Source organism: Bombus bifarius, unplaced genomic scaffold (genome assembly GCF_011952205.1).
Source record: "Bombus bifarius isolate JDL3187 unplaced genomic scaffold, Bbif_JDL3187 scf7180000007970, whole genome shotgun sequence".
Classification (NCBI taxonomy): domain Eukaryota; kingdom Metazoa; phylum Arthropoda; class Insecta; order Hymenoptera; family Apidae; genus Bombus; species Bombus bifarius.
Genome location: NW_022884356.1, coordinates 1,066,898 through 1,086,979, shown reverse-complemented (window position 1 = coordinate 1,086,979; position 20,082 = coordinate 1,066,898). Strand labels below are relative to the sequence as shown.

At 40.8% G+C, this 20,082-nt stretch overlaps 1 protein-coding gene across 1 annotated transcript; it reads left to right on the top strand.

The window, feature by feature from the left end:
* The first annotated feature begins 1,742 nt into the window (after nt 1–1,742).
* LOC117212504 (protein stoned-B-like) lies at nt 1,743–19,406 on the top strand. The gene is made up of 13 exons (XM_033457397.1): nt 1,743–2,192; nt 10,361–13,105; nt 13,244–13,837; nt 14,362–15,364; nt 15,502–15,670; nt 15,779–15,980; nt 16,220–16,714; nt 17,118–17,352; nt 17,510–17,678; nt 17,827–17,941; nt 18,097–18,415; nt 18,627–18,837; nt 19,048–19,406. The coding sequence occupies exons 2-13, from the start codon at nt 10,394–10,396 to the stop codon at nt 19,190–19,192; spliced, it is 6,369 nt and encodes a 2,122-aa protein (XP_033313288.1). The 5' UTR covers nt 1,743–2,192; nt 10,361–10,393; the 3' UTR covers nt 19,193–19,406.
* Nucleotides 19,407–20,082: the final 676 nt, after the last annotated feature.

The following is a 20,082-nucleotide window of genomic DNA, read 5'->3' as shown; positions in this document are numbered from 1 at the left end:
GATTAAAACATGAATAGTTTTCGAATATTTGATTTTAGTATTCAATATTATTTTGTATATTCTATGCTTTTTATGAATGAAGTGTTTCAAGAAAGAAGATGTCTGAAGGAGTAAAGGGAACAGTAAGGTTAATATAAAATTCGTACATACCAATAAGACTTCTTTCATATTTTGTTCAAACCGAAGATAGTTTTTAAGGTTAGAAAAATATAATTAGTCGAGAATGATCATAGCAAGGTTAAATCCGACGAACCTTGTATATCGACGACGAATGCTTGCAATCTTTTTCAGAAAGATCCACACGAATTGCGGAAATTCGGCAGCAATTCCAGCAATAAAACTGACTACTCAGGAGATATATTCACCCCTGTGCACCACGAACGTGTTTTTTCTATTTTCAATCTCCTTGAAAAAAATCACCATTCATAGGAACTCCTGCGTCCTATCTCAATCCACAAAATCGCATGACATCTTTTCGAGCACATACACGTGAAACACATAACCTTCAAAGTTACCTGCATACGCTGTAAGTCTATTACAGATCATACATATTCCCCATCTTTTAGTATGAAAATTAGTCCACTATTCTTATACTGATTAGTGTACTGAAAAAAAGCAGCTTATCAACACAAAAGAATAGCACGACGACGCGAAACGGATGGTAGCTAACGGTGGCCTCGGCACGCTTTGGATCTTTTCAATTAATAAACCAAGATTGGAGAATCAATAAGTGAAATCATTCTCTGCGCAAGTTTCCAAGCTTCAGTCGCTATATTATACGTTTCTTGATGGATCTATCAGATCAAATGATAGGTAAAAAGTAAACTTACTTAAAATGGAGGAAATGAAACTAGGAAAGATTACATCTAGGAAAGATCACAATAGCAAAATTCCTATATAGATTGAAGTATATAGAAATATAAGACAACAGTCACGAGTAATAAGAATAGACAGTGGCGGATGAAAGACAGTTTAAAATTCATATGCTACTTACGAATTTTAGTACCTCTTTTCTCAAAAATTCATTCTATTCTATATATCGTATTGGTCATTCCATAAGTAATGTGGTTTTTCTGAGAGTTAAGTTCAAAACAGTAGGATTAGTTACTATCGTTTTAAAGAACTGGAATAGAAAGCATCGTGGAAAAAGATAGTGGATTATAAAACGTACGAGAAAATTCATCACTGATCGATCGCTCGAAGGTAATTGTTTATTTTCATCTAGCAATATGAAAGCCGACGACGACGCACTACTTATGAGATAACCTAATGTCTATGCATTGCTCTCATTTAATATAAATCCATTTTGTAAAATTATAGTGCCCCTTCTTCTTCTTTGATGAACTTCTTGATGTACACCACTGTATATGGAACCTTATAGACACACCACGTAACGAAATCACCAAGGGAACCACGAACGTGTTCGAGTAAAAATTCTAAAGATCCAGCGGACCAGTTGCGCATCGTTCGATATTTCGCAAGAAGCTGTAAAGAAGGTGGAAAGTTAGTAGGGACAGATCGATGGTGAAGAATTTGGTATCCGCGAACGTGTTCGCGTTTTGAGGCCGTCGCTAGCGAAGGGTGGCTAGGAGAGGGAGAAGGAGCACGTTATGGAAGTGGGGAGGGCTACGTTAAGGGGCGTCGGGGGCGGTGGTCGTCGTCGTTTCTACGCGCATGTTTCTTCTCCGCGAAACGGATCGATGCTGGAAATAGCTCGACCCGCAGGAGAGTACGAGGTGAGTCGGCTTCGCTTTCGGCAGGGCCTTCGCAGCTCTCCACGCCCGCTGTTTCCTGTTTTCCAGACCAAAGGGAAAACGTAACTCGTAGCTAGAGCCCACGGTCCGTCTTCTTCACGTTCCCGCGAGCTTCCCTCGTCACCCGGCGAACGTTATTCGCTGATTTCCTCTTCGACGTCGTTCTTCCTCTCTCCCCCTCCTCAGAGAGTCTCTCTCTAACTGGACACTCTTCTCTTCTTCGATCGTATTCGATATCTGCCACACTGGTATCAGTTCAATTTCATCCTCCGTCATCTTCTGTATCACTCTTCTTCCTTCTTCCGGTGCTCGTTCCTCCGAGTGTGTGCTTCGACGATTCATCTCACCGGCGACCAAAAGAAACACAGAGAAATCTCGACCGCGGGATGACTCGAAAAAAATGTGCGTCGTACCGATGTGGCTGACGAGGCTGGAATCGTAAGTACAACTAGCCGAAAGATTTTTCTCAAATGTAGGTGTATAGCGCCGCGAAAACCAGAGCGAAACGTGGCCGCCGTGACACGACACCTACGCTTCCTCCGATTGATCCGCGTTCTAATACGTTTCGCTTCGCTCGCCTGAACGATCTGCACTCTGAATTTTTAACACGTTCCTCTGCTTTGTCGCAGTGACAGAGAGACGTTATGGCCTCTCCACTTGTTTCTTTGCAACCTGGCTATTTCGTTTGCAGGGTTCGTCCGGCCGCTTTCACAGTTTCCTCGAGAAGGTTTCCGGTTGCGCCTCTCGAACAAAACACCTTAGATAGAATTGATCTAATCATAGACGGATGATCTTGAATGTCTCGTAGATGTCTTGTCTATCCTATAATCTCTAGAATATAGTAGAATCGATTGAACGCGAAGACTGTGTCATAGTGTTAGAGGTAGCAATGTCTAGGGAAACAAAGTGTCTCGGTATATCTACGACGGCTTTGGTACGTTCCAGGCCGATTTAATGAAAGACACGTAAACTAAAAAGAAGCATTTCGTGTACTATAATACGTAGAAATATTCTAGACCGATTGTGGCTTCGTACATAACGCTGACGCAGCAATGATAGTTGCTAAGACGATAATGAAGCTGCCCATTGAGAACTGACTTGGTCGATACGCCTCGCGTTTCCTCCTTTCTGTCATCCCTCGCGAATTTACCATCGGATACGTGCTTCGTGTTTCGATTATGCATCGGGCTTATTACGTTCTCACATCCATTCGATGTTCACCTTTTGCTTTCCTCTTTGTAATCGAATTCTCCGTTTCAGCCTGGAGTCTCGATGGTGGACGCCTGGAATAGAATGGAGTAACGATTTGAAATCGAACGGTTGTCGAATTATATCGTCGTAAGACAGGTGATAAAACTGGTCGAGTATAGAGCATCGTCCGTGCCGGTATTACGCGTGCGCCTCGGTAAATCCGGTGGACAAATGTTCGGCATATTGCAGCAATGCTCTTCGCCGAAACTTTTATTCAATTACGTCAGAAACTCAAGCTACTCTCCTACGAAGAACAGATACCGTGCTCTATTGTTCTTCAACGACTTGCAATATGTATCGGTGCTCGTCGACTTGACTCTTCTACGTTGTATCAAATAAGATTCTAAATATGCGCAACTGCCTTGTAGAGTGGATTTTATGGGACGGAATTTCTTGTTTTATACAGATCTTTATTTTCTTATTTTTGGAAACGTTATGTGGCAGAATGTTGTTGGGTAGAATATTATTGTACAACTGAGGAATAGTAGAATATCTATTTAACATATTTGTTGCTAGTGAAATATGATTACCCATCCATGGGTTTGCCATTTCTTCTTTTACTTTTCTTAATCCTTATGAATAGACTGTGAATGTTTATGCAATTTCGTGTTTTTTTTTTTAAACGTTATGAAATGGAATCTGCATAGAATTAATTTTGTATACCAGTGAAGCTTATTTGAACATAGAATCTCGTTATAAATGGAACTGTATATTCTATTTAAAAAATCATGATTAATGTATATCTTCCCAAACTCGAGTGTATTATAATCTTTGACGTTACGCAATTGTGTTCACTGCTAAAATAAGAACAATCAAAATAATGTTTGTTTCAGTATGTTCTGTGAAAAGAATATTAATCGTGAATCCGAATTAACAAGAATGAAAATGCAATAATTGTATTAGCAGCATTAATTAAGTTAATGAATCAATGCCAGCGAATGTGTTAAGACCACGTACAGTGTTCAAGCATTGGAGCGACGCTGGATTTCATATGGGGTTTGAATTTTCTAAATATAAATCGGCACGCGCACCATTTTTCTCCTCTATTGGATTTCACTCCGCTAGACCCCTTCCTTAAATTTTTCAGTCGACAACTCAACCATATACCGTGACACTGTTCTCCATCCTGTAACCTAGAATCTACGAAAAACAAAATGTTAGCTATATCTCTTTCTAAACTGTGAGGTTAAGAGTCATAGAAAAAACATGTCAGATTTTGGAATTAAATTCAGGTTAAATTGTTCTCCACCTTGCAATGAAAATCTCTAAGACAAATTCTGGTAAATCTCTTTGTATATTTTTGATAATATTTCCAAAATTTTCAGGTTGAGTTGTTTCCCATCCTGTAAGCTAGAACCTTTGAAACAAATAGAATTTTTGATAAGTCTCTTCCTAAATTTTGAGGTTAAATCGTTCGCCATTCTGTAAGCTAGAATCTCTGGCACAGAAATAGCATTTTTGATAAGTCTGTTCCTAAATTTTGAGGTTAAATTAAGGTTCAATTGTTTACCATTCCGTAAGTTAGAACTTTTGAAACGCAAATCTTTGATAAGTCTATCTTTGATAAGTCTCTACCTAAGTTTTGAAGTTGAATCGTCCTCTATCCCATATGCTAGAATCTCCAAAAACAGTAATACAATTTTTGACGAGTCTCTTGCTAAATTTTGAAATTAAATCATTTTCTATCCTGTAAGCTAGAAACAGTAATAAGATTTTTCACGTGTCTCTATATCTAAAGTTTGAGGTTAAATCGACGTTCGATTGTTCTCCATTCTGTAAGCTAGAGTTTCTGAAACAGAAATAGAATATTTGGTAAATCTCTTCCTACATTTTGAGGTTAGGGGTCATAGAAGGAACTTCGTTTAAATAAATGATTGATACAGAGGTTTGATAGTAGCTGGTAATTAACTCTGGTAACAAGTGTTGCTGTCGATTCTGTGTGCAAAGGCACGAGCGGCACTGGTCGATAATTTCTGTTCACCTGGTGACGCTGTTCGGACCAAATTTAATTATCTAGATGCCGGAGATAAGAATATACCTTATCGTGTCAGGCATTGAGATCATCTCGCGATATTATCATCGATCGTTTCTTAAATTTAACGTTAACTTCATCGACCAGATCTTCGTTGATTGAAAATTGAAAAGCTATAGATATATGAAAAGCAAAGAATACAATCAATCGTCACGATCAAGTTCCACTGGGAAACGCTGAAAGTTTGAAAAGCTTATTTGCAGCAGGACGAAACTCTATGAAGGTCCCTTGCAATTCTTAAGATTTCATCTCAACTTTTTATTCTTTGGTGAAACTTTCGTTGGCTTTCAAGCTGGACTTTCGTTTAATTTAAGTTACGCTAGATCGTACCATAAGTAATTTTGTACTCACATGTGCAACTTCAAAACATAAAAGTATTTTATATCCGATTGCAATTAGATAGCGTTCAATATTTATCAATAATATCAAATATCAACGTTTATATTAAGACGTAAAAAAGTTTGTCGTACTTATCAGCAGATAATACCTTATCTGATCTTTTCTGGCGCTATTTTTACAATTTACCTCACTTATCATTTTTAATTTCTGCTTTCAGAAATTGCAAAATTGCGATGGAAAATATTCGGTTACCTCTTTGAGATTCAATTTTCTTGTATATTTTTTAATTGTTTATACTACCTGATTAAGGTGACGCATCTCAATTATATTATATTAAATGCTTTGTCAAATTTTGTTTAATGTGTATGGCTGATCATTCTGTTGATTAAAATACAGATATTTATACAAATTTATACTTTAACGAAGACGACTAAAAATATCGCAGATATGGGCATTTATTTGATTTATCGATTGTTGCAATACGTGCTATATTTTGGATATTTTATATATTAACAATAATGATATTTATTTGTAATTAACAGCAAACTTTGTACGTGTATTTACATATTACAGACTATAGTAAAAGATGGAGTTAGGATAAAAGATAACAATACTAGATAACAAGATATGTTCATAGATAAATGCAACAGAAAGAAGAAGAAAATAAGATATAATATACAATAATGTTAAAAGATACGTATTTGATATATTATTTTTTCATATTATTACTTATCAAAATTCCTCAATTTATAATCATCTTTCTTATCACATTTAATGCTATTAACGCTGTTCACGATCTTTCTAATTGTTAATTGTAAATTTCAGGAATTACCGTACCAAACTTTCCTATCTTAGAAATTCGAAGTCGAGAAATCAGATGCAAAATAGAGGAGCGGCATTATTTGTGGAATGACCTGATATCCTTCGTTCGATCGAATTAAACAGAACAGAATTCTCGTCTTCGTGGAGTCGTAGAACTAGAACAGTGGTCGTAGGTGAGATTGCCGATTTCTCAACCGTTATCGATTACAGTTTCCTGGGTTGCATGCAGGTGTACTCTGACGATGATATCGGTTTTAGTTGGGGTGAGCTGCGATAGTCGTTGAGTTTGTTAGCACACCAGCCTCGACACGACCACCCTGCGGTAATCTGGAGCACGTGCTCTCTCCTGCTCCCCCAATTATCGATGAACTTCTGTTTCGTACACTATGTCGGTCCCTTTTGCTCGTTGGTAGCTCGTCGACTTGCGACGGTGTCGATTTAATTGCCATGTTGTTCGTCAATTGTGGTTCTCGGTTGTTTGCAAATTTCTTAAGTTCGAAGAACGTAATTTACTCTCTGATCTTGCCATTTCAAGTATTAATAATTCATCAAGATATTGAGATGTACAAAATATGGTTAAAATCGTAATAAGAAAGATTGGAAGATATTAGGATCGAAATACCATTCCAATAATTTTCCAGATAAAGAAACGAAAATATAGGAGGATGAGATATTAGATTAAAATTCTACCTCTGTGCAGTTCTATTTGTGCATTTGTGTCCTAGTAATTGTAAAGTATGTTGCTATTTGTATTTACTTTATATTTATAATCATATTTATACTTTATATGTGTGAACAATTCTTGAAGTACCTAGTACAAAGATAGCAATTAAAATTAGGTATGATATAATGGAGGTTGGATGTATTTCCTAAAGTATTTCCTAAATTTGAGGTCCTCGACAGAGTTAAAGTCCAAATAAAATCCTAATTCTACCAAACATTCGTAAGAATCTACAGACACTTAGTCCAATTATTCAATTATTTAAATAGTTGTAGCAAACAACTGTCTCTATATTTCTGGAAGAATAATCCCAATGCGTCGTTGGCAATTAAAATTATGGCACAGATGGACATTGTTGTCGAAAGATATATAGCTTACACTGATGTTAATTAAATTGCCCATTCGTAACGGATTAATATGCTAACTATGACTGTCGCGTAAGACTTTAAGCCTCTTATCAACGATATAGATCGTGGTGTACGCTCGACTAGCAAGGGATATTCGCGTGTTGCACAACTTTGTTCTATCTGTTTAGAAGATACGTAGTATCGCGTAAAAATATATGATCTTTTCAACCCACAACGTTCGTTTAGTATATGAGAACAGTTTTCTCCTCTCTGTTCATTAACCATTGAACAATAGAAATATATTTTTTGCAGTGGTTTTATGAAGAAGACACAATGCACTGAGATTTGAGATTAACTTCAGATAATCTCAGACCAGATAGTTAATTTCAAGTTACAAAGCGGATAGATCTTTCATGTTATCTTCCAAAAGCGATATTTTAAAAAGTTTTAGCCGATATTATACAATTATGTGTTGTTATGTCCTTGTAGTATTCCTTTAGGTATTTAGCGCTTTTTATTAATTATTAAAGCAACACATGTCCTTGGTTGGCTTTATCAAGTAGACGTAATTATGTGGCAAGATTTGAGGCCACAGAAACCATATATTACACATTTATCGTTTAGTCAATTAGTATTTTATAGAAGAACGATGTTACGTGTACGCAACATCAAACGCAGAAAAGACGAGACACGAATGCGGTTTCTATCGTGTGATGATACAGACTCATTGACCTAAAACCAAACACTGATAAAATACACAAGGAAAGAGACAAGATTTCTGGCATTTTCTCAGCAATACCGCTACGGAGGAGCGTTGTGAAAGGCCAACAGGAAGGGTAAAATGGTCACGGTTGTACGGTACTGCTGATCGATCGGACTGTTCTGGCAACGATCCCATTACGCGTACACGACCGTCCAAATCGAACGTTTCATTTTTATCAGACAGACAGAAAAATTGCAGATAACGACAGCTTTGTCCTCCGTGAAACTCGACGGCCTTTGTCCTTCGTCTTTCTCGTTTCGATCCCATAACTGATATATTCGAATCGATCTTATTCCAGGTCTGAGTCTAATTAGACTAAATCAGAGGATACAATAGATGAAAGCGACGTGGCGAAGTGATAAAATCGGTTAATAGTCGAAGCTTACCGTTAAGCAAGCTAATGGTAACTGTACCAAGCGATTAGAAACGTATCAAGGACCATAAGACTCGTAAGGACAGGCTGCTGCCCGACGCTGGTTTGTCTCCGATGTTGGTTTTCTCTTCTTGAAACTTCTTCGTGCATTCGTGCACATTGCTCTTGTGAACCATGTCATCTCCGCAAACATTCTATAGCCTTCTGTGGACAGTCCGCACGTGAAGAATTCAACGGTGACACGCTGCTCTTGCTTGAAATCCGTTATTTACATGCAACGAAGAGGAAGAAGAGAAAGAGTTACTACGAAGAAAGAGTTGTCCCACCGATATGTGGAATTTAAACGACCTACAGTCACTTGCAAAAGTCTACGTACAGCCCTTAGATATAAATTGTTATGGTCAATAGTTACAGTGCAAATCATTCTGTGACCAAATGCGTTTTCCATTTCTTTGCATTTAGTCGAACGCACAGAATTCATCAGGAGTATGTAGATTTTCGTACGACTGACTGAGTAAATCAGTTAATAATAACGTTGCTAGCGTCGTATACATCGATACGTGTACGACATCGTTTCGAGAGTTCGACGCGGAAAGATGAACGAGCGCATAGAGCGACGTGTTTCGCGGCGTGCACGCGTTAAAAAAGAAGTGGACGAATTTAGCACGGTTATAAAGAGCGACCGACTAAATAAAGATCGGTAGTGTGCAACAAGTATTCGAGGATTCGGCAAAGTAGCCTGAAACGTCGCGTGGGTGTTGTCGTTTCATTCGCGAGCACACGCATGTCACTCGCATCGCACGCTTCGCACTTGCAGCTTGCTGTTCGCGTTGCCCTCTTCCTGCACCGATCGATCGATCGTCGATGATACTCGACGATTGCATAGAACGCGTATAGAGTATTATTATAGTGTTGCTGCGACTATCCTTGGTCACTGTGGATCGTTTAGAATTGCACATAATGGCGAAATCTGCATGAAAGCACCTGTAATAATCGCGCGAATCTAAATCTTTTCTAATTGAAAATATCGTTCTCCTATGATTTCGTATCGCTATTGTTACAAAACCTAAGACCTTCTCCTAAAAAGAAAACACACGGAAAAAGGTTTCTCGTGGGAAAAAGGTTTGAACACGTTCGCTACTGTTACTGATCGCGTTTTGTTTCTTGTATTTCTGTACAATGTACTCGATGACCAGATACAGCGAAGCTTACATTTGTATTCGTCGTTACGAAAGTCTTCGTACATCTTGTGATAAGACTATTATTATTCGCATTAAATTTTCCTATATGTATAGTTGGTAAAAGAAACGTGAAATTTCATTTCGATATTTCGGTATATAGCGTATATATTCTCCACCAAGGAAATGAAATTGAAGGGAAGATAAGATACTCGCGGAATATTAATATAATTTACAGTTTAAAATAACGTATGAAGTTGGAATCTGTTTTGGTACAAACGAGTATTCTATACGTTTATCGAGTCAACGTGAGCAAGATTTTTGTGAATGACTGTATACGTTGGTAGCGAACGTGCTAATAACCCATTGGCATGCACAGTTATTAAGCAGTCTGAGGAAGACTATACGTATGATCCCCTCAGAAGCCAAACTAATCAACTCGACTCGTGCGAAACGATAAGTTGTATCGTGGCACAACCGACAGATAGATGATTCTAAATTCTGAGCTCAGCTTGAGAAGTAATATCCCTGTGGTATCGTCATCTTTCTCCATGAAGTTGATCAGCGTGGTTCTTGCATGGCGCGTACAACGTTTCGTTTGGCGTATAAATTCATAAAAATTCGTGTTACTATCGCTTGTCACCTTTCGTACAGATAGAGAAGAAAAAGGAAGCCGAAGGCGATAACGACGTTTAAGACGTTCGAAAAACACGGTGTGCCAATGGGTTAAAGCTTGAACCTTCGAGGCAGACTAACGAAAAGTATGAATACCGATTGCAGAGGCCTCGCTTGTTCCACGGTAGCTCTTAGAGGATGCACAAGCTAGCCAAGGGCCTGAAGAAGAAGAAAAAGCCGAAGAAGGGCAAGAAGGGGGCAGAGGAGGACGAGTTCGACCCGGAGGAGCTCGAGCGTTACAGGCGCGAGCGGGCGGAAGCCCAGCAGAAAGCCGAGCAATCCGGCGAGCAGGCCAGCAACGCCAGCTCCGACGAGTGGAAGAAATTTGAGGCGTTGACGGCCGGAGTCGACTCGATCCTCAAGAAGACACAGGGAGATCTCGATCGTATAAAATCCACCTCCTTCTTCCAACGGAAGCCGCCGCTAGAAAACGAAAAGAAAGAGGAAGAAGAGGAGGACCAGGAAGATCCTGGTAAAAAGTTTTCTTCGAAGAAGTGGGTAGGTTTCGACGAGGAAGGTAATCCGATCGAAGGTGAACCACCGGACTTCGAGGGAAAGGGAAAAAAGAAAGAAGACAAGCCTCTGGTTAACGAGGACGGTCTCGTCGAACTTCCCGACGACGAGGATGAACACGAAGACTCCGCCGACGAAGACGTATTCGATACAACCTACGTTGACGTTCTGCAGAATATCGACGTTCAACTAGCTTACATTCCCGACAGTCCAACCGAGGAGGAGGCCGGCGACGACCCGTTCGACACTACAAACGCGGACAAAGTACTAAAAACAGTAGATAAGAAGGGGAACAGATTGGTCAGTTTAGGGAACGCGGTAGAGGTCCTCTCCGGAAGAGTCGATTACGTGAGTTCGTGCAAGATCACGAGAGGCAGGCGGCCTAGACTGCAACAAGATTTATTATTGGATGACTTCGAGGAATCTGAGCAACTTGCGGAGAGCAGCAGCGTAGTCGCGGAGCCTGTGGACGCGACTAAGACTTTGCTGGACGACGACAGCGACCTTCCTGATATTCCTGTCGATCTTACGAAGCTTCCTCCGGTTCTACCAAGGCCAGTCAGCCCGGCTGTGCATCAAGAGAACGTTGCGGAGAACAAATCGTCTAACGGACCTTTGGATATTTCTGAGTTCGAAATATTGAAAGAGAAAACGATCTTAGAGGAGATTCCTGACTTGGACGACGCAGAGTTCGATTTAGACGCAGCGCCAGATGAGCCGGTACGTCTCGAGGAGGCTGACGATCCTTTCAAAACTAAGGAACCGGCGGCTGTAGACTTCCAAGCCGAGATAATAGAAGCAAGCTTCGAGGCAGCTACTTTCGTCGACGAAGAAGATCCGTTCGACACTACTTTCGCCGAGAATATCCTTCCTGGTAAGACAGAGTTAAAGTTCATCGAGAAAGAACTAGAGGAACTTCCTGTTTCAGAGGTGACGATATCCTTGACCGATCCAGCTGGATTGAACAGAGACTATGAGACAGGTTTGCTGAAAGAAGAGCTCAGAGCAAAGGCCAGTAATTTGCAAGCTAAGAAGGATCTTCTAGGAGGATCTACAACCGATCTGAGTCAACTTGCGGACGAACCTATAGCTCCGGTAGAAGATCTCAGCTACGTAGACCCTTTCGACACCTCTGCTATCAAAGAAATTCCTCCTGGAAAGACAGAGTTGAAGTTCCTCGAGAAAGAGTTGCTTGGTGAACAACCTAATCTTTCTAATTCTCTGGACGACGACGATTTCGATCCAAGAAAGGACGAGCAGCAGCCAGCTGTTCCGGTTGACATTACTGTATCCAAGCTACCGCCAAGGCCTCCTCTTCCAACAGCATCTGTTAAACCAATCTTTCAGGTTGAATTCGAAGAAGAAGAAGATACTGGCGAGGTTGGCGAACGTGGACGAAGATCTTCGAGGCCAGAGGTGCTAGAACTAGCACCTTCGAAGACCGTTGCTTTCGAACTGCCTACACCATCCAAACGTCCAGACCTACTGACAACCACCGAAGAAGAGAAAGCTCTACCTTCGAAACCTCTGACACCTTATTATTCTCAGAAATCTATCGACGACTTGTTACCTATACAGGAGGAGGAAGCTGATGTGGATCCTTTCGATACCAGTTTCGTGGCCAAGGTAGCTCCCGGGAAGACAGAATTGAAGTTGATCGAGTCAGAATTGTTGAAACAGGAGTCAAAGTTACCTCATAGCCTGAGCGACCACGATTTTGATCCGCGAGCCGAAGGGGAACCTGTAAGAAGACAGAGCGATTTCACAGCTAGTTCTATCAGGCCGAACAACTTGAAAATCGCCGAGCTTCAGGACTCTGTGTTGAAGAAGTTCGAGGAACAGAGGAAACCGAAACTGCAGCAGAGGCAGGAGAGTTTGCTGGACGAGAAGATCGAGGTGGACGCGAAGCCTCTGACGCCAAGAATCGAGTCGAAGCCCATCGAAGAAGAAGAAGAGATTTCCTACAACGATCCTTTCGACACTTCTATCGCCACTAATATTCTTCCCGGTAAAGCGGAGCTGAAGATTCTCGAAAGCGAACTGCAGCAAATTCCTGGAGAGCTGCCCGTTCGTCCTGTTCCTATCGCATTCACAGCGATCATCAAAACTAGCATTCCCGAGGTTGATCCTGACTTTGATCCCAGAGCCGAGGAAAAGAAGGAAACAGCAGATTATTTGTGCATCGACGACCAAGATCCTGGAGCCAAAGTACTTACTCCTTTGCAGAACGACGACTTCGGTTTAGGAGAGGACGTGGATCCTTTCGACACCAGTTTCGCTACCTTGGGGCCAGGAAAAACTGAACTGAAGATACTCGAATCCGAATTAATGCAGAAATAGAAGATCTAATCTATCCTCCTTCTCTTCCCAGTAAAAGACTCTCTGCTAAGCGATCTGCGCAATTATATATTAGAAAGTACTATACCAAAGAATATTTTAAGCAACGTTTAAGCTGGTCCATTAACCTTTCGATAGAGCAACATGGATTCCAAAGGTGGAAACCCTTTCTTGATGGACGACTACAGTGTCGAGTCCAACGACAGGAAAACTAGCCAACCGTCGAATCCTTTCCTCCAGGACTTCGCGGACACGGAAGCAGCCACAGGAGGAGAGAATCCTTTCCTGAATTTTGCAGCAGACCAATCTTATCAATCAGCCATTACAGTCGACTCGACGAACCCTTTCGCTTCTTTCGCCACGGAGACCACTGCACCTAGCACTGGTTTCGAAGATACTACTACAGACACTACAGCATCTAACATATTCTCTGGTCAATCCGCGAACATTTTTCAGACGACTGTCAGCGAGTCGAGCACGAATCTGTTCGACGCGCCGATCTCTACTCAAGCGACTGACGAACTTTTCGGTCAAGAGTTGCAGTCTGCACCTCCGCCGTCTCCGGTGGTGCCTGTGACACCAGTTCAACCCAAAAATGGCAAGACTGCACCGTCGAGGCCGCCTCCACCGAGACCTCAACCACCGGCGCCTCCTAAAAACACCAAAGACTTGATCTTGTCGGTTACTGGAGCTATGGATGCTACTTCTAATCATCTTCTGGATCGATTACAGGTTCGTTATAGTGAGATAAATGATAATTATATACAGAATGCTTCGAGAACTTGAGCGTTGTCAGGATATTCCCCTGACTAATGAGTATCAGGGTCATTGGGTGTGACACGTACTATTCTGCATGATCATTTTTCAAATGAAAGAACATGTAGAGTTGGTTTCCATCGATTATTAATTATGAAAATTATGAAAGAGAGCAGTTACTTCCTTATAGCGACGGTTTACAGTTACAGTTTTTTTTTATTTATTATCTGACTCGAACCTAGTCAAATTGTTAAAAGATGCGTGTTAAGAATATTTTGATATATACGTATCTTTCAAGTAGAAGCGTAGTTACTCAGGACATTGATCTTGACAACATAGACATATCAGTGAGGAGACCATTTTCTACATGCAGTTTCTTATGCAATTGTTAGGTAAAAATGATGTGTACCATCTTGTATATAAATCATTACCGGATAAATCAAAATCAAAATTGTTATCTGTCAAACTTTGGTTCGTTTCATCTTGATCGTTAATTGCAGGCAACAAGAACACCCAGTCCAACGTTAATGCACTCTCCATCGCCAACTCCGGAGCACAGTTTCGCCGACTTCCTGGACGTGGATTCGAACGTGCCAGACCTAATGTCCGACGACAGCAAAGTAGCAGAGCCATCGAAGAATCGTGACATCCTGGATCTCCTTGACGCACCTAATACAGAGACGACGACCACTACCATCTTCTCCACGTCGATAAACACCGAAGACGCCACCAGTTTGGTAACAGGAGTATCCTTGATCAGTGCCACTGGCCAGGACAATCCATTCGTCAGCATTACAGAGCAAGAGGCATCTCCTATTCAGGCTGAGGATGCCTTTAAGTCGGATTTCCCGGAAACTGCTTCTGTAACAAGTGAAAAGAGACCATCTATAGCGTCCACGACCGGAGTTGTTGGAAGTGACACGGAGAAAACTGGTATTGATTTAGATTTCGCTGCGGAATCCCCTGTTGTCTCAGAAACTATGCAATCGTCGACAGCTGGGGCTGAATTATTCGCTACCAGCGGCACTGAGCAATTGTCCACGATGACTACCGAGTCTGCGTTCTTTTCTGTTGCCGATACGATGTCTTCTGGACCATTTGGTACCATAGATACCACGGCCTCGCATTTCACGACATCCATGCAAACGCCTGGCACGCAACCTTTGTTCGCAAGCACGGAAATGAATGCGTCATCCGCTCAGTCCAATGGACCATTTGCTTCTGATTTACTTGGTGATTTCGAAGAACCTACGAAAGATATCAGTGGCATGACATCGACCAGTCCGACTCCGGGAGCTGAATTTCCCATCAGCGAAGCGTATAAGCCTGAAGAGCAGTTGGATAACTTTGCAGCAACTACGAAAGTTATCGAGGGTACTGGCGATGCGTTTGATATTTTTGCTTCGAAGTTTGATAAAGCTGCGGAGCAGGAAACCAACGCTGGAGATCCTTTCTTGGATGCCTTTGGTGGCGGGCCTACCGCCATGGACACGTCTAGCGATGGTAAAAGAATTTCCTTGTAATTTTCTGTAAGCTTGCGGATCAAATAATAAATTTTTATGGATAGAAATTACACATATTTTCTTTTATCTATTGTATATTTAGATTTACATTTATTTGACTCTTTACTGTGTATTTAGTTTGGGGTGATTCGTCTGCGACCGGGTCAGAGACAGCAGTGACTGGATTTGGAGAGGCTGATGGGTTTGACTCGTTCCTGAGTATGACAGCACCACCACCAGAGACAAATGTAAAGAGAACCGACTCTGTAGATTCGGATGCGGGACCAGATTTCAGTGTATTCATTAAGTAAGCACCGATATATCAAATAACCAATTAATAAATATATAATAAATATCAAATAAATATTAATAAATATAAGTATCGTCGTTTGGCTAACGTATTTTGTACCCATAGACCAAAAGAGGATGATCAAGGCGGAGCAATCGAAGGAGGAGCTGTCCCCGTGTTAGCGCCACCACCAAAGAGTCCGCAAAACACAGCTTACACAGATACCTCACCACGATTCAATCCCTTCGACAAGTCAGGATTCGCACAGGACGCTATTCCCACTACGGAAACTGCTCAACCTGCTGAACTGACCAGGACAGATTCTCAGGTATTATAAACATCGACGTATTCGTTTTTGAAAATTGAATCTTATAATCTTCATTCGACATTATACATGCCTTTTTAAATATAAACTAAGCTGAAAATTTTTTGTTATTAAAATACTCTATAACTATGTCTATGTTTCTGATAAAATTAATAAAACTAGTTGTTTATTATATGCATTACATTGTACGTATACATTGTATAGTATATTGTATATTGTTATTTGCTTTTATCTGATACTAGGAAACTCCTTCGACTCCCCTATTTGACGAAGACGTTAGCCAACCTTTGGAAGACTTCCCAAGAGTGACGTACACCGGTGACGGCTGGGACATGCACCTGCGCCAACCTAACAAGAAAAAGATAACCGGTCAACGATTCTGGAAGAAGATCTTCATAAAACTGGTCTACCAAGGTGACAATCCTGTACTCCAGTTGTTTAACAGCAGAGAAGACAAGGATCCCTTCCAAGAATTACCTCTAGTTCCTTCTTACTCGATATCCGACATCGGGGCACAGCAATTTGACCAATACGGGAAAATATTCACGGTGAAGCTGCAATACATTTTCTACAAGGAACGACCTGGAGTACGACCTGGCCAGGTGACAAAGGCGGAAAGGATAACGAATAAACTCAGTCAATTTGCTGCGTATGCCATTCAGGGTGATTATCAGGGGGTGAAAGAATTTGGAAGCGATCTAAGGAAGCTCGGTCTTCCCGTGGAACACGCGCCACAGGTGCAATTTCTTTTTATATCGGAACTGTACAGCTTTTTGGAAATAGAGTTTATAACGTAGACAAGTGACAAAAATATAGAATGCTCACTAAGGTTCGATCTTAGATGCAATGTTCCATTTTCAACTGTTCAAGTTTCCAAACATTCGAAGATTCGCATCTCTAAACTTTCGAACTGTTAAAGTTTCAAATTTTCGAATTGTCAGATTTTCAAATGTTCTATTATGCAATGACGTGTTTTATATACGCATATATAAATTACGTATTTTTTGTACATTACTTCATTGCTTGTTCTTTAGTGGTTCCTTAATGGCGATCCTTAATGAGCTAATATTGAAAAATTTCAATTATTAAAATAAACCATAGAATTATTATCATTGAATGACTTCGGTCTTTTCTGTACAGATTTCTCAGTTATTCAAACTAGGTTCTCAACTCTACGAAGATATGAAGCAGTTCTCTTGCGCGATCGAGGAAGCTCTGTTCAGATTGCCGGCTCATCGAGATCGGGCTCTCAGCTATAAGACAGAAGACGTGCAGATTACGGTCGTGGATGAATTGTACGTGGAACAGAACGCGCAAGGTCAGGTCGAGAAGCAAATAGCGCGTGTTCGATTGTTCTTCTTGGGCTTCCTCTCTGGTAAGCTTTGGCCAACTGTTGACAATTATCGTCATATTACCATAGAAATTTCCAATAGAATTTCTAATTTATAGTCAATAGACACCAGGATCTCGTTTATCTGTCCTCGGAATTATTTTACCATAAAAGTACTTTCATTAAAATTTCATTACCTCAGGAATGCCTGACGTTGAATTGGGAATAAACGACATGTGGCGCCAAGGGAAAGAGGTAGTAGGCAGACATGATATAATTCCAGTGGTAACCGAAGAATGGATCCGTCTGGAGAACGTCGAGTTCCACTCCTGCGTTCAACAGGATGAATATGAAAAATCTAGAATTATAAAGTACGTCTTCAACGAGCAACGAACGATTTTTGAAAATAGCTTCTTGATAACCACTTATAAGACTCTATCTTGAAACGATAATAACAACAGCTACACTGCTGCTAACTAACGACTAATTGCAATTAACAGCTGACTAACCCTTTTGAAGGTTCAAGCCACCGGATGCATGCTATATCGAACTTATGAGGTTCCGAGTAAGGCCTCCTAAAAACAGAGAGCTACCTCTCCAGCTTAAAGCCGTAATGTGCGTTACCGGTAATAAGGTAATGTCACTTTTCATCCAGAAAATTTGCGCGCACCTCGACACTGCGTACGCTGCTTGTTCTTGTCGAATATCAATACTCGTTTCTGCTTTGGCAGTTTTAGGCCTCTGGTTCGACGCTTACCCTCTTTGACCTCGTTCTTTCATTATCAACAGGTAGAACTGAGGGCGGACATTCTGGTGCCGGGATTCGCGTCAAGAAAACTGGGCCAAGTGCCCTGCGAGGACGTGATGGTACGTTTCCCCATTCCAGAGTGCTGGATCTACCTGTTCAGGGTGGAAAAACACTTCAGATACGGATCCGTTAAGTCAGCTCATAGGAGAACAGGAAAGATCAAGGGTATCGAAAGATTTCTCGGTGCGGTTGATACTTTGGAACCTCAGCTGATGGAGGTGACGTCCGGTCAGGCAAAATACGAGCATCAACATCGCGCTATCGTTTGGAGAATGCCTAGGTTACCGAAAGAAGGCCAAGGTACCTTCTTTGTGATAGATGTTCAACCTTAATGTAGGCAGCCGGTTATTTTTATATTTTTTTCTACAATCCTTTCTAAGGAATTAAGAGCTTCAAACTGACTCGTACACGTCTTGAATAATAATTGTTTGCATTTTGGTTGTCTTAACTGAAGAGTTACTTTATCCTATAAAATACGAATGTAGAATAATATCGATGATATCATTGACAGGAGCATACACGACACACCAATTGATCTGTCGAATGGCCCTAACTTCCTATGATCAGATCCCCGAGAACTTAGCCGAGTACTGTTACGTGGAATTCACGATGCCAGCGACCCAAGTGTCTCACACGACAGCGAGAAGCGTTAGTTTTCAAAATCACGACAGCGACACTCCACCAGAGAAATACGTCAGGAATTTGTCGCGACACGAGTACAGGTACGATCCTCCGACAATAATAAATATTTTACATGTTAAACTTTCGCATTTACTTCGGCTTTCAATCGTATTTTTATTAGAATATCGCGCTGGTATTTTAATTTTAAAATTGTAAGAGGTAAGAAGCAGACTTATCGTGCTTTTCCTCTATGCTCTACATATAGTACGTGACAAAAATTTACAAAATGATTATTACTCGTCGTATACCAGAGTTGGAATCGAGCATACGCAAGGAGAAGGTCCAGGCGCATACTTATCTGCGACCTACACACGAAAAATTCCGGAAACGACGCCGGAGACACAAGGAGAAGCTTCAGACGCTGGCGCGGAATCAGATTCCGATTCCTCCGATTAAATCCAAATCAGTCTTGCATAAGGTAACCTGTAACACGTACGGAACTTAAGGAGAATTACTTGTTAATGCTAAGGTATATACAGAAAGCGAAACGATGCCTGTGACTGGACGCGTGACGTTTCACGATTTGCAGCTCCGAATGAATGGACAATTTCCACGCGAGCAAGCGCAACACGTTATTGGAGTAATCGTGTAACCTAATAAAAAGCAATAGTGTATGTGACGTGCTCTGATAAAAAGTTAAGATTCGAGAAAGTCGATCTTGACCTTTTCATATTCTTTCACAGTCAAAAGTGTGTCCCTTTTTTTTATATTATATTAATAAAAATTGCAAATGTTCAAGTGGTTTTAGTAACGAAGCAATGAAAGTTGGCAATTATTTATTACATCAATAAAAGTTACAAATTATCAGCAAGTAATTTTAATAATAAGTTATTCTCTTGTATTTCTCCACTATCAGCAAAGTTTTGAGTTTTAATCAAATCTTTTGCACGCATGATGAAGTGATTGTACTTGGCAATATCGCACTGCAGAGTGCGCGTATCTTTAAACGCGTTTATCTTAAAAACTCGTTTCTATACGTTAATCTCTTTTTACCAAAGCAAGTCACACATGAGCCTTGATATCTTCGAACGCACATCGATACTAAGAAGATATAATCAGGATAAATGGTTCGCGTGGGTTAAATCGTTAGTGGTCGCTGCGATCCGTGAAACGCTAAACGTCGACGCGTGTTAAATATAACGCATAACAGTTAACGAAATGTATGTATGAAAGGAGTAATTTGTAAGGGAGGACAATACCGATTTTACGTTCAGTTTAGCTTGCTAAGTAGTAATGCGCACTCGCGGTGAAAGGCTTTGCTCTGCTTGAACTATTTCAAAGTCGGA